Genomic DNA, 16066 nt, shown 5'->3' with positions numbered 1-16066 from the left:
TAACACACTTGAGTATGCGAATCACGTTTGTGCACTTGCGCTAAAATAACCCCTGACGCTACATTTTGTTTTGCTCTATCCTTTGCACTTCTGCGTTCGTCAATACGTATGCGTCAAGGGTGCTTGTGAACCGCTGACCGCCGGAAGCTAGTTACTTTAGTCTATACAGTTTTAAATATGGATATTTTTCTTACACAAAAGAAATGCGCCACTTCGCTTCAAAAGGGCTTTATTAACCCCCCGGAGCCGTGTGGAGCAGTTATATGATGATAGATGCACTTTTATGGACTTCAAAAACGACCATTCACTGCCATTATAAAGCTTTGAAGTGCCAGGACATTTTTTATATAACTAAGAATGTCATATACACCTAGAATGACTTGAGGGTGAGTAAATCATGGGCTAATTTTCATTTGTGGGTGAACTAACCCTTTAAAAGCACCAAGCCATTCTTTCTATGTCCATTGCTGCAATATTCTGTAGGATTCATTAACTACAACACTAGCAGGGACCAGCAGGTGGCAGCAGTGACCTCCCCTGGTGCCAGAGAGGCCGCACCCCACACAATGAGGCCAGACATCCCATTACCACTAGCAGCACTGTGCTTTATTGAAATGTACAAAAAAAAGTAACTATATTAAGAGATTTTACATATTCATTTAGATGTTTTTATGTAAATCATTTTTACAGCTTTCTCTAAGCCACTGAAGTGGCTACGCATGATATGACTGAATGAATATAACTTTAAACAGATCAATTAGAGAAACATACCGTGTCCCACTTGGCATTCATCTTCTCTTTCTCAAACTTGGCGAACTCTCTGCGATCGTGAATAATCATGAGCAGCTTCCAGATGAGCAGAAGTGCTAAACCAATCAGAACGATTCCTGCGACCACACCCGCTACGATGGGGATGATGTCAGGGCCAGAGGGACACTCTGTCAACACAGACATTATGGGACACAAGATAAATAACATAATAATAATAAAGTTCAGTAAAAAAAAAAATTGGCTACTGGTACTTATTTCATCCAGCACTTACCAAGATCCTCTGCCACGTGGACCTCAATGGTGCTGTCGTTCTTGGAAGCGTAGGTAAAGAAGAACCAACAGTCATTAGCATCACGCTCTTTGCAGTGATTGATGAAGGGCTGGTCGTTGGGCTGAGGAAGTTCATCCTTCTTCTTCTTTACTATAAGATTGAAGTAGCCACACTCTTGCTCACATGTGTCTTTCTTCTCACCAGTACCAAATGTTCGGCACTGGACGCAATCCCTGTAAGGAAAAACACAGGCAAATACATTTAGTGCTGCTAGATCAGGGGTGTCCAAACTTTTTTTAAAGGGGGCCGGATTCGATATTGTGGACATACCCGGGGGCCGGTCCCTTTTCAATTTTATATATATATATATATATATACACATATATGACATGTTTTGTTTCTTTGAAACATGACAGATTTGACAAAAGCTTGAGCTGACAGTAGAGTAGCTTGAGATAGGAAATGTATAGATATTTAGCAATATCTGTAAAACTTTCATCAACCAAAAAGTTTTAATGGGTGAAATTTTAATATTATTACTGAGTTAGAACTCTTTTATTATTTAAATTTAATAAGTGCTCTATTTAGATCACCACAGGTAAAACCACACTACAAAACGTGCTTTTCTGACTTGGTATTTCTGTCTTTTTTCCAGTCCAAATATCGAAAAATTCTTAAATCAAGATGCTTTTACTAAGGAAAATTACATATTTTTTTCTTGATTCCTGGGGGGGAAAATCTAAATGAATTGAGTTTTTGCTTGAAACAAACTAAATTATCTGCCAATGGATTAGAAAAATAATCTTCCTTAAAGATTCCAAACAGAAACATTATTTTTCTTACCCCATTGGCAGATATATTTGCTTGTTTTAAACAAAAACTCACTTCAATTTTATTTTATTTTCCAGAAAACAAGAAAAAATCTCTAATGTCATTTATAGGGTTGGGTACCGAAACCCCTTTATGACCGGTGTGTACCAGACCGAATCAGAACGCAGATTTCGGTGCCTCATTTCGGTGCCACTTAAAATCAAACGTGCTTTCGCGCTTTGGCCGGCGCTGAGCCAGAGACGCTCAGCGCTCGTCACATATCACAACTATTCAGTGTTTTCATCCACATCATGTTTATTTTAGGTTTCAGACATTTAAATGCTCATAAGTACTAGCAAAAAATACACAATGATGTCTATGGAAGTGGCAAAAACAATCCTTTCAGACAGTTAAGATAACTTAGTGTTTTATTCACATCAGATACACATTATATAGTGACTATACAGTTTACTCTATTCTTCTCCCAGTTCAGCACGTCACTTACTTTCATGTATTTCGTGAGATGAAGATACATGTATGTGATGTAAATCCGACAGATCCGATTCTCTGAGGCGCAAACTAACGTGGCGCCGCCCATCGCGCAGTATAGATCAACTAACACACATTTACTCAAACACATATCTAAAAATCAGAATATCAGATAGTTCATGACATAGTTAGAAAGTTTGAGAATATTTTGATTAAAAAAGAAAAAGCGAAATAAAACCGATACAGCTGAGTGAGCTGTCATACAGCGCTATTGTAGCAGCTGTGTGTCATGTGAGAAGCATGACGCGTCTCCATGGAAACAATAAGGTGATGCGCTCTAAAATATTTAGCCAGAGAATATGGTCATATTTCTGCAAAATAAAGCTAAAGCTTGAAGCTGGTTTGTAGCATACCAAGAATACAGACTACTGCTGTTATTACTGTATTTAGAGTTAAATTAGGCCTATTGTAGTTGGGTTAGGTGGCTTTAGTTTTACTGTGAATTTGTTATGTAAATTGTGTTTTGTATTTATTTATATTTACATATTTAAGTATACTTTAAACTTGTAATAAATTGTTCAATTTAAATAATAATTAAAAAAAATCAATAAAAAGCCATTCTTTAATCTCATCCACCTCGTTTTGTGGCTCTTTTTTTAAAGTATCGGTTCAGGCACCGTTTAGGCACCGGTACCGTTTTAAAAGTATCGGTTTGGCACCGGTATCGGAAAAAACCCAAACGATACCCAACCCTAGTCAATTAACTTATCTCGTAACATTTTGATTTAAGAATTTTAGATATATTTAGACTAGAAACCAGACAAAAATACTAAATGACAGCATTTTTTGCAGTGCACACAAGGCAAAAAGTAATATATATAAAATGGTATTTAGTCTATAGACAAATAAAAACAAATGCACAAAACTGCAAGTTTATGACAAAAAATAGTTTGCAATTTGGCCTTTATTACTCATTTAATACATGTCTACATTACAAATTAAATCAAATTAGATATTAACCTACATTTCTGACAAATTACCATGGTTACAGGTAGTGTTACCACAGTAAATCCATGATAAATGCGAAATGCGTTTGAAAAGTATTTTGAATCGGCTCAGCTGATTTGCACGTTAGTGTTGTTGATTAAGTCAGCGCTGTTGAACTGGATTTAAATTAAATCAAATCACAGAGAGATTCGCAGTACCGGAGACCTCTGAGCCGAACTCGAACGCTTCTCACGGGCTGTTTAGTGGGCGCGTGATCGAGACGCTCAGCAGGTAAACACATTTGTTCAGAGTCAGAGCTCGCGAGTTGCGCAGAGCACAAGCAGCGCTGTTTCGTTCCGCTTTGGGTGCTGTTTCCCTGGCCTAAAGTCTAGTACTGCCACCTTGTGGTGACATCGTGAAACTGCATGATTTGTAAATGATCGGTGGCGGGCCACATATAATATATTTTAATGAAAGCTGCGATAGAGTCCAGACCTTCAGCCGTCAGTTTGAAGGTCTGGCTACGTGAGACTAAGATGATCCTAATAAGCCAGTTGTTCAAGCAAGTGTTCTGTTAATTACTCACTTATTTTCAGCACAAACTCCAGGGCAGGTTGGGCAGATTTCACAGGTTGGTCCCTGAAACTTTGAGTCTGTGCATTTACACACACCGCACTCGCAGTTGCCCCGACCGTTACAGATCTGTTTGTTTTTGGCCAGACAGGTGGAGGTGTCCAGAGAGCAGTCGCACGCACTGCCGGTGTAGTTAGCGTCACAAATACACTTTCGGCATTCACATCGACCGTGACCTGAAAAGATAAAGAAACACTTAGCTTGTAACTTGTCATCTGTTTAATCATTTACAGAACCCCAACATACACTATATTGCCAAAAGTATTGGGACACCCCTCCTAATCAATAAATTCAAGTGTTCCAATCACTTCCATGGCCACAGGTGTATAAAATCAATCACCTTGGCATGCAGACGCTTCTACAAACATTTGTGAAAGAATGGGTCGCTCTCAGGAGCTCAGTGAATTAAAGCATGGTACCGTGATAGGTTGCCACCTGTGCATTAAGTCCATTCGTGAAATTTCCTCACTATTAAATATTGCACGGTCAACTGTTAGTGGTATTATAACAAAGTGGATGCAGTGGTGTAAAGCATGCCGCAACTGGACTCTAGAGCAGTGGAGACGTGTTCTCTGGACTACGCTTCTCTATCAGGCAATCCGATGGACATGTCTGGGTTTGGCGGTTGCCAGAAGAACAGTACTTGCCTGACTGCATTGTACCAAGTGTAAAGTTTGGTGGAGGGTGGATTATGGTGTAGTGTTGTTTTTTGACGGTTGGGCTTGGCCCCTTAGTACCAGTGAAAGGAACTCTTAATGCTTCAGCATACCAAGACAATTTGGACAATTTCATGCTCCCAACGTTTTGGGAACAGTTTGGGGATGCAATATAGTGCATGTCACCCTACTTTATTTCAGTTAACATTGATTGTATTTCACGTAAAGTAAATGTTTTTATGCTTTTAATTTTAGTTAACAAACAACAAGCTCTTGTTTTTATTTTGTGTATCCCTGGACAGATACACACAAACGTAGTCGTACCTCCACAGAGCTTATTGTTGGAGCGGTCGCAGCTGAAGTTGTCGCACTCGCAGAACTTTCCGCTGTATCTCTCCTCAGGGTTGTCTCTTTTTTTACACTCGCACGTTCCACAAACGCAGTCTCCATTGTTGCTGCAGATGTCTGTGCCGTTATCCATGCGGCAGTTTGCGTCTAGATCTTCTGTTCTCACCTCGTCTTTGCTACATTCACAATTCCTGCCGATACGCCCCTCGTTGCATCTGAATATAAGCAGAGGTAGAGAAACATCAGCGCTGCCAGTTGAGGGTGTGGATTGTACGGATGCTACCAGCGTCAGTATATAACTCACCTGCATGCTCCACACTCCAGGGTACCGTTGCCGAAGTGACACGATGGGCTGTTTGGGATTCCGTCTTTGTGACACTCACATTCGCAGATGAAGTTGAGGACGATCTCCACCTCCTCAGTGAAGCCCAGGGGTTTGATCTTTACAGTCTCGGACTTGCCATTTAATGGACAACCCTTAGCTGTGATCGCAACCTCAAAACTCACCTGTGACACAACAATAAAGAGCTACCAGTGAAAAAAAGTGCTACTTTTGAAAAACATTTTTGGAGTCTTTGTATTTTTTAAATCACATTGCTGCATATAAATGCAGCTAAAATGTTCTATAAAGACTCGTTCACACCAAGGATAACTATGACAACTACAGCATTCTAATAATCATTCTATTTCTATGAGAATAGGGAAGTAAATTTTTGTGCTTTGTAACTTTACAGACCTTTTTCATACTCAAACCGCAACATTACACAGTAGAAAAAGTTAAATATGTAAATCAGCATAATAGTTCCCCATTGCAGAGCTCAAGCATTTAAAGCAGCAGATGACATAATAACAGAACTTTTGCTACAGCTATTTGTATAGCTATCGTTTTTGGTGTAAACTGACCTTAAATGGTTAGTTCACCCAAAAATGAAAATTATCCCATAATTTTCTCACCCTCAAGCCATCCTAGGTGTATATGACTTTTTTCAGCCAAACACAATCGGAGTTCAATTAAAAAATATCCTGGCCTCCAAGCTTTATAATGGGAATGAATGGTACCAATTTCTTTGAAGCCCAAAAAAGCACATCCATTCATCATAAAAGTAATCAATACGACTTCAGGGGGTTAAAAAAGGCCTTCTGAAGTGATTTGTTTTTGTAAGAAAAATATCCAAAAAATTATAAAATTTAATCACTAGCTTTCGGTAACGGCTGTCCGAACGTTCACGAAAGAGTTGAGTTCTGGCATATGATGTAGGACGTATAGTGTAAGTGTAGGTGAAAGTAGACACCTCTCATGGTTTAAAAAAAATAGGGCGGGGCAACAAACTCAAGCTCCGACATTTCTCTTTAATAGTTCTCATTTTCGAGTTATAAAAAAAGAAGGTTTTGTGTTTTTTGCTCTATTTTCTGCGCTTCCACATTCGTCAAAATTTTGGGTCAGAGTTTCAGTCTTCCGCCGGAACTTGTGTACGACACAGATGTTAACAGAAGCCAGTGCTTTTTTGTAAGATGTTTTTCTTACAAAAACCCATCGCTTTGCTTTAGAAGGCCTTTTTTAACCCCCTGGAGCAGTATGGATTACTGTTATGATAGATGGATGTGTTTTTTTGGGCTTCAAAAAATGGTACCATTCACTTTGGTACCATTCAAAAATGGTACCTAGGGATGAAACGGTATGGAAATCTAACATCACGATTATAGTGACCCAAATTATCACGGTTATCAATATTATCACGGTTTTGTTCAAATGAGATGAAAGTGTTCAAAAAGAACAGATGCACACACTTAAAACATTTCAACAAGTTTTATATTTGAAAATCAACAAACAACAAATAAATCAAGCAGCTCTATGCACTTTTTTAAGCTAGATTATATTCTGTGGGATTTCCTTCCTTATAATGGCCGTCGTCAATAGCAACGCATAACGCATAAATAATAATAATTTGTCGTAAATATAATCTCTAATATTATCTCTGTAAATATATTCAAGCAATATTCTCTAGTGTTCAGCAATGATGCATTTTAATCTAGCATATTTTGTGTAAGAGCCCAAACAGTATCCTTGTGAAATAATGCATATCCATATTTCCATATGATTTGACAGTTTATTTAATTAAATATCAAAAGGTGTGCATCATACCTGACACCTAAATGATCACTTTACAGTCAGTTTTATGACTGTCATTCTCTTCAAATGCTATTGAAGATTGAAACGTGTAACGTTACCAATGTTGTATGTAACTTTAGAGACGGTCCTAAATTCGCCTGCGTTATGCCAGTCATATCAGATGCGCTGTGGTTCTGCTGTGTTTGTTTGAAACTATTTTCGCTGCTGAAATAGAACAGAAACAGTTCGATCACTGTATGATGAGTGAATCTCCTGCGTACATCGCACGTTTATCTCTGATCTGAGTGCAGATTTCAGTGAGAGCGGCGCGCGCTCTGAACATAACTCCGCTAATCTGAACGACTCTGATTATGAGACGACATCGCTTTCATAAACTCAATATAAACACGTGTAAGTGGTTATAATGCGCAACGCGATTATAACAGATGGCTTTTGAGAAGACTACAATAAGTTCAACAGCCAGAGTGGCTAGTGTGCAGCCGAAATAACGTTACACCCGCAAATGGCGGTTGTTAATGTCAAGCCCTGATTATTATCCCTTAAATGTCACCCTAGTCTTGACTGAATTTGTTCGTTCGCTTCACGTTATTATTTCCCAGACGTAGTTTTGGTATTGAGGTCAAAGTCCACTTGCCTTGCGTTCGTAGTTTTGAAGTGTTTCCCCTATTACAGCGACTTTCTTCTGGCATGTTCTGCAGACAGGGTGACCATCTTCGATTAAGTTTCCCTCAGGACTTTTATAAAAGCCAAAACATGACCACACCTCAGATTTGGTCCTTTCAGAAGTTTAAAAACGGCGCTGTCACTGCCTTCTGCCATTTCTTCTCATTCAAAAGACAGCGGTGCGGTGTGCCTGAGCCAGACTGACGCTGACTGGACAAGATTTACCGCGAGTTTTCACAATCGTGATAATCACATGCGGTTTTAATGATAATTAAATTTTATACGATATTACTAACCGTCACTAAATTTTATCGTGGTTTATCGTGAAACCGGTAATCGTTTCATCCCTAATGGTACCATTCACATTCACCCATTATAGAGCTTGGAAGAGCCAGGATATTTTGTAATATAACTCTGATTATATGTTTGAAAGAAGAAAGTCATATACACCTAGGATGGCTTGAGGGTGTGTAAATCATGGGGTAATTTTAACTAAGAGTCAAAAAATACAAAAAAAGGTGTGTACAATCCTCAAACACAAACAGGGCTCAGGTGCAGGACAAAAGAGACAATGGAAGCAAAAAACAAATGTGATGCCCACACACTGATATAACTGCTCCAATGTATTGCAACGTTTCGACCATCAGGTCTTCGTCAGGCAATTTTAACTAACCCTTTAAAGCTTGCCTGACTTAGCACCAGTAACGGTGATAGTTTCCATTTAGGAAATTGTACCCAATGGAAAGTACCGAATGCTTGATCAAACCATTTAAAAATGCAACGGTGTAAAGTTTTTAACTGGAGGAAATTATTCTGACCTCATCCCCAATGGAGATGTTGGAGCACTTTCTCCCATTTTCTCCTTTTTCGATCACTCCATTCTTGCAGTGGGAGATGTAGGAGATGGACACACCTTCGGGCAGCCTGCTGTTCTCCAGAATGACCTCAGAGGATAGAGACTGAGGAAAACAAATTTAGGAAATCAATATAATATAATATATTAAATATAATATTAGTATAATAATAATACAATTCTTTGGCATTTTTTCCCCTCAAATATTTCATGTTGCAGGAATTTGGCAAAAATCACAATTAGCTAAAATAATTTACTAAATTGAATTCCTGTGATCTACTCACATTATATGCATCAATAATGAGGTCTATCACATTGTTGGAGTCAGAGGTTAGTGTGCCCACAGCTGACTTTGGAATGAGGTTTTTCAGCTCCTGTAGATGAAACAAAAACAGTTTATCCATTTTTTCCATGCAGTATTTTCTTTCCACATGTGTTATAGGATCTGACTTGCCTACTGATGTAGACACTAAAGAATGTTTTTTTTTTACCTGGTACACAGGCTGGAAATCTTTAGTTACAGCAAAAATAGTCTGAATGTTGTTTTCGCTCAGTTTTTGAACGAGATGTGCAATGGATGGATAGTCCTAAAAGGGACAGATTAAAAAAAAAAATGAGACGTCTTCACATATATTCATGGAGGACAAAACAAACATGGACTCAGTCTAACGCACACTTACATAGTAATGGCTCATCGTGTACATGTTATCTTGCAGATGGCATTTCCCGTCATTAGGAAGCACAATGCCGCCCAGTTTTCCGTCTCCAGCAAAGTGGAATCCAGCGTCAGTGGAAAACACAAGCAGACGGGTAACATTCCTCCATCCGATCTGATTCTGATACACAATCAAGAGGGAGCATGAACTTTAGTTTGGTTGGACACACCTATCCAGTAGACAGTGGACTCCTGGCTCCAGTACAATAAAACAATAATTACACATTAAACATTAAAAAACTGCATCGCAATTGCTGCATTTATTGCTGCAATACTTTGAAATAATATTACAATTTAAACAACGGTTTTCTATTTGAATATAATTTTCAAATATAATTTAGATGGCAAAGCTGAATTTTCAGCATCATTACTCCAGTCTTCAATGTCACATAATCACACACACACACACACACACACACACACACACACACACACACACACACACACACACACACACACACACACACACACACACACACACACACACACACACACACACACACACACACACACACACACACACACACACACACACACACACACACACACACACACACACACACACACACACACACACACACACACACACACACACACACACACACACACACACACACTAAAATAAATAAATCAAATAGAAATGACAAACCGCGCAGACAGCCACTTGCATGATGGCATCGAATCCTCCCTCTGGTGAGTCCAGGTTTCCTGAGATCTGCTGCTTGCTGACAAGTTCATTAAACTGTATTCCATCCTCAGTCAGACTCAGCACATTTTTATAGCTGAATGGGCTGGTGCAGTTCTGGTCTGATGTGCAGGGGTTCAGCAGCTTGGCTGGTGTCGTGCTGATGTATGGCATGACAGTTTTCTCCACAAAAGAGCCAAAGCCTAGAAGCATTAACAAACATTAAAAGAAAAGCGTTATGAAATCAGCAGTAGGGGTGTGCCATATCATACCGTTCACGATAATACCGGTATACATTTTTACATGATAAAAAAAGTGTCATATCGCGATATCAATGATATAGCGACGCAATGACGTATGGCGCATTTAAGTTCCCTAGCGCGCAGAACAACAACACCTGTCAGAGTATACAAGAGCAGCATGTCAGCATCCGAGATAAGGACTTAGTACCTAAAAAGGGAGCTACTTGGTTACAAGAGGTCAGCCCTCTTGACAACGGACTAAACATTGACAACTTAAAGCTGTTATTGATGTTTGCAGCGCAATATTTGACCGGAAGGGTAACATTGACAGTTATTTTCGTCAGTTACGGCTCGTTAGATCTAATCTAATATTCTGCCTCCTTTGAATATGACACAGAGATAAAGTAGTGCGTAATATTACATTTATTTGAATGGATGGATTATAGCATTTATTTGGATTAATTATCGATCGAGAGAGAGAGAGAGAGATTCGTACCTGTGTGACTGCGTCTGTTCAGCGTCTCTCTTAACAAAGATGTGCGATTATTACTGAAAAATAGCGATGTAACCCCATCGTTGCTGAGAAATAGAATGTAGTGATCCAGTAACTTAGCTATTTTATTGCTAAAAGTCGCGGGGCGGCGTTAATAACAAGTTTCTGTGCTCATGAATGCAATAGTATCCGCGTGCGCGCACGTGTATGTGTGTGTGTGCGCTTCAATAGCCCCGTTTACATGCACACTTTTATGTCATTCCGACTGAACGATTCTGTGGACAGTTTACACGAGACGTTATCTAAACCGACTTGGTGTTGCTGTAAGAAACACCTCAGAAAAATAAATTCTTCTGTCAGGCGCATTTGAAGTAGAAAGTGCCTGGGACAAACGCTGTCAGATGAGATGGCGTAGACAGGCTATGTCTGTTATTATTCCAACATTATCTTCATAACTTGTTACGAAATACAAAGTTTAACACTTCATAAAAATTAACTTTCCTCACGTCAACATTATAACACTTTCCGATTGAGGTGTTTATTTGCAGCATTTTCATTCGAACTTTTAAACCGATTACAGTGCTCCGTGTAAACGCACCTCAGCACATTAATAATATAGAACGAGGATTCATCTGACTTGGAACTACCTGTGCATTAAACGATTTTATTGCACACCTTCCAGCCAATCAGAAGCAAATATTCAAACAGACCATGGCATAAATTATTTTAGTTATTGTTAAACTAAAATGTTATGATATGGTTGTTTGCACTAATAAATGCTGCTGTCTACCAGCTGCAATAAACAATAAAACTTTGTTCCATATATTTTTTTCTATATCGTCATAAATATCGTTATCGCAAATATTCTTGAAATATCGTGATATAATTTTGAGGCTATATCGTCCACCCCTAATCAGCAGCATAATTAACATTGCACTTCAATAATACAATTTAAGACAAATCCAGCATGGATCCTTTGAGGTTCCTTACCAATCCTGAAGTCAGAGGTGATTGTTTGCATTTTTTTCATCAGCTGGGTTCCCAGTTTTTTGACATTCTCTAAATCGTCTTTCATAGAGAAGCTGAGATCCATCAGGTAGTAGAGATCAATGGGATAATCCTCAGCCCTCTTGAATTTCAGAGAAAATTTCTGAGCTTCACCTGGGTTGAAATGAGAGAGGATCATGGGATTAGACTGAAGCTTTACAGGGGAGTGAACTGATCATTTATAGAAGGAGACCAGCACTTCACATGACACCCAACTTTATTCAGTGATGACCTAAATCAGTTCCAGGAGTTGAGGTGGGAGTAACCACCAGTACCTGATCGGAGGTTTAGGGTGAGTTTCTGTGGCTGAATCTGGGTGATCTGGTCTGGCTTCAGTTTCGCACCATCCTTTGTGCGGTTTGTTACAGGCAGGTCCTTGTTGATTTTAGTACTTCCCCGAGGATTTTCTATGCTGGCCTCAGAACAGCCCTTCTTAATCAGAGCATCAATCTCATCACAGCGTGTGGATTTCTGCTCACCCTGTTTCAGAAAGCTCTGCAGAAAGAGGCGAGGGAATAAAAGGAAAGAGAAGAAAATAGAGAGAGATTAGAAACACTCAAACAAAAATAGTACAAGGGGGCTCCAGCACCAGTAGAACTTAACCCTACAAAAAGATAAAGTGGTTTTGAGTGGACTTGTATAGAGAATTATGTTCTTTGGGACAATATATCCTCGCTTGTCAATGTGTTAAAGTGCCCCTGTAATGCTTTTTTGGAAATTGCCTTTCATGTTGTGTGTAATATAGCTGTTATATAGCAAGAATTGATTCTGAACTGCCTGAAACGAGTCGTCAGTAATTCCAGTCTTTCTTCCTGCAAGAACCTACATAGATTTGTAACACATTTGCATAATGCCAGCCTATGGTCTTCAGTGGCTGCCTGCAAACATCAACTTTTAACCTGATCTCAATCACTGCAGTAGCAGCTGAGACCTGGAAGAGTTTGGTTAGAGACTGTTTTCTGTGCTGTAAAAGCAAATCCACTTTGCATGCACTTCCAAAGGATGAGGACTCAGGCTTGGATTGATACGGTAAAACCAATGCCAAGTGCTCTGGAGCTGAAATTCAGATTTGTTAATGAACACTTCGTTTCCAACATGTGCTGTAAGCGATAGACCAATCACAACAGACTGGGCCATCTGACAAATCAGAGCAGAGTAGGCTCTCGGAAAGGAGCAACCGGAGAGACCGGATCCTTTATCGAACCGTTTCAGACATTGTGAGAAAAGTTTACACCTGGTATAAAGATGTGTTTTGGTTGATCAGATCACAAGTGGAAAACGTTAAACACAGGTGTACACGGGGTCTAAAGCTTTTTGAGTAGTCAGGGTTGCTTTCATAGTGTAGACGCTCATGTGGTCAAATGTGGTAAACATTATGGGAAGCGTGCTAGCCAGATGGGATGTAAACTTTGTTACCTGAAGTTTGGTTTGGAAACGAAAAATGTACTGAGCACAATGTCCTTTTATCCTTCCTGATTAACGTGCACTCACAGCGTTCAACATGGTCTTCCGGCTGTCAAAACAGAAACGAAAGCTGCTGCTCTTTGTGTGTTTTTCTGTCGTCTTCTTGTTCATATGGGGCCTCTTTTATTTATCTCTCTTGGCCATATCTTCAGGAATTATGGCATTAGCTTTCATTGCTACGCGGATGACACCCAGCTCTATTTGTCATCCAAGCCAAATTCTACTCTTCCATCTTCCTCTCTCTTGGATTGTTTAGAAGAGATAAAAATCCTGGTTTTCACACAATTTTCTCGAGTTGAATACTGATAAAACAGAGGTTCTTCTTGTTGGCACTAAATCCAGTTTGTTAAAATACAATAGCTTTTCACTTTCCATTGATAATTCTATAATCTCTCCATCCCCTCAAGAGTCTGGGTGTCGGTCCTCGATAGTACTTTGTCCATTGAAACTCATGTGAACAATATTACTCTGTCTGCATATTTCCACCTACGGAACATCAGCCGTCTTTGTCCATTTCTCACATCCATTCTTGTTCACGCTCTAGTCACTTCACACATTGATTATTGTCTCTCTTCTATTTGGGTTACCTCACAAACTCCTCCATAAACTGCAGTTGGGCCAGAACTCAGCTGCCCTTATAATTAATTACTAGAACATATCTCTTCTGTCCTCCATCATCTACATTGGCTTCCTGTTAAACATTGGATAGAGTACAAGATTCTTCTTCTCACTTTTAACACTCTTCACAATCTTGCACCCTCATATCTCTCTGAATTGCTTCATATCTACACCCTGAAGCGTACTCTTCGATCTTCTTCGTCTGTCTCTCTTGTTGTACCCACTGTTCGTTTAGTCACTATGGGGTCCAGGGCGTTCAGCTGTGCTGCTCCTCGTCTCTGGAATTCTCTTCCACAATCTTAACGAGAAAGTGATTGTCTGGTTACTTTAAGATCCATTTAAACTAGCTTTCCCTGATCAATTTAAAATCTATATTGTTAAATAGCTGTTGTTTGTTGTATTGGCGTCTTGTTTTGCCTTTATGCCTATTACTCAACTGTACGGTGTCCTTGAGTGTTTTGAAAGGCGCCTTTAAATAAAATGTATTAGTATTATTATTATTATTATTATATGTAAATTGTGAGAGCTTAATTAGTCCATTAGATCAAAAGATCTGAAAAAGCCCATAATTTACCCACACATAGGCTCTACCTTCAAAAGTGGTTGAAAGTGGACAAAAGAGACGGATAAAAACACCAGGTGTAAACGGTACATGTCTCCCTCATCTACTTGTGATCTGATCGACCAAAACACCTTTTAATACCAGGTTTAAAAAGTGTTTTTTGACCTTGGAGGTATGCAAGCCTGTTGTACGAGACCTCTAATACAAAATTAGGAACCTTTAAAATAGCATGATAGGGTCACTTTAAATGTCACTATATTCATTATTGATGGATGTCAAGACAATTTTTTGAAGGTCTTGGTCTGGTCTCGGTCTCAACCATATTTGTACTCGGTCTTGTCTCGGTCTCAGACTTTGTTTCAAGGCCGGTCAAGACCACAACTGCTGGGATATTACTAAATTTAATGGTGCATTGTCCGATTTATTTATTAACATCATTAATGTGATTGGATGTAAAACTTACTGCTTCAGATGCAATCAATAACTTATTTCTACTGTGATGTATTTATTGAGCCGGTTCAGAAGTGAGGGATTGTGTCAAAAATGACACCAAAATTAAGATATTGTTGCAGAAAAGTTTTTGTTTTTGTCTTGATAGCACGCCTAAATGGCATAGCGAATTGGCGTGTCATACATACGCTATTTCATGAGATCAGTCTGGCCATGTTAATCTTGGACTCAATCGGTCACCGTAGGAGTTAAAACGAAATCGGAATTGAGAGGAACAGAAACTGAAATTCACTGGATGGTCATATACCTTTTCACCACTAGATGGGGGAAAATATCACACAGTGTAGCTTTAATATTTTAAATTGATTGGTATAACAGCTTTATATATATAGTGTCTTATACTAATTATGTTTATTGATTAAAAAATAAGTAATTTCTCAGGCAATAATGTAGATCTTTATGAATTTAAGGAGTGCTGGTCTGGTCTTAATCTTGACTTGGTCTTGCCTGGTCTTGGTCTCTCAACCCCTCAAAGTCTTGGTCTTAACACACATTGGTCTTGGTCTCGACTCGGTCTCGGATTATGTCAACACTAATATATTATAAAATATATATATATATATATTTCACCCCCTAAAACAGATGCAGAATTCAATTACAATTGCAAGGATTGTAAACATTTGGTCTGTTTGGTGATCTGATTTGTATTATGTGACATATGGCAAGCAGAAATAAATCAATATCTATTTTTAATAAATTAAACTGGAACACCTTTTTCTTCATGATTAACATTCTGTGGCTATATTAAGGCAATTTCACCAAATGGAATCGCTGACAACAAAAACAAAATATTGTTTTCAAATATAGGTAAGACAAACAGATAGTCACGCCCCAAACTCACACCATTGGTTGAGACAATATTGCCATGGGCTAGTCAGAATGAGGATGTGCAGTATGTGTCTGTTGAAACAATTAAGAAGGGGCGCATTCATTACAAAACTCAAGCCCCCCGCCCTGCATTACATGCAGTTTAGTGATAGTACACTTTCTTTAAAGTGGTCTGAGATGATTAGTGCTTCCTGTCCTGCCATAATCTGCTCCACATGTACGGAAAACAGACATGATCACACAGGACGTTGACTCATGTACACTATAAGGGGTAATAAGTGCTCAAGATC

At 39.0% G+C, this 16066-nt stretch overlaps 1 protein-coding gene across 5 annotated transcripts in view; it reads right to left on the bottom strand.

Annotated features, from left to right (window-relative positions):
• Positions 1-16066, bottom strand: part of itgb1b (integrin, beta 1b) — a 40199-nt gene that overhangs the window by 6651 nt on the left and 17482 nt on the right. For all 5 annotated transcript variants that reach the window (XM_079818884.1, XM_079818886.1, XM_079818888.1 and 2 more), the window contains 12 exons: positions 12070-12289; positions 11738-11908; positions 9977-10215; positions 9293-9448; positions 9104-9199; positions 8897-8986; positions 8578-8718; positions 5270-5472; positions 4942-5180; positions 3915-4137; positions 1043-1275; positions 772-938 (listed from right to left, as the gene is read on the bottom strand). In XM_079818884.1, the coding sequence (XP_079675010.1) occupies positions 772-938; positions 1043-1275; positions 3915-4137; positions 4942-5180; positions 5270-5472; positions 8578-8718; positions 8897-8986; positions 9104-9199; positions 9293-9448; positions 9977-10215; positions 11738-11908; positions 12070-12289 (2178 nt within the window). The remainder of the gene's footprint in view (positions 1-771; positions 939-1042; positions 1276-3914; positions 4138-4941; positions 5181-5269; positions 5473-8577; positions 8719-8896; positions 8987-9103; positions 9200-9292; positions 9449-9976; positions 10216-11737; positions 11909-12069; positions 12290-16066) is intronic.

Source organism: Gobio gobio (assembly GCF_949357685.1).
Source record: "Gobio gobio genome assembly, chromosome: 6".
Classification (NCBI taxonomy): Eukaryota; Metazoa; Chordata; class Actinopteri; order Cypriniformes; family Gobionidae; genus Gobio; species Gobio gobio.
The sequence above is the reverse complement of the archived record's forward strand: the minus strand, read 5'-3'. Positions and strand labels throughout refer to the sequence as shown.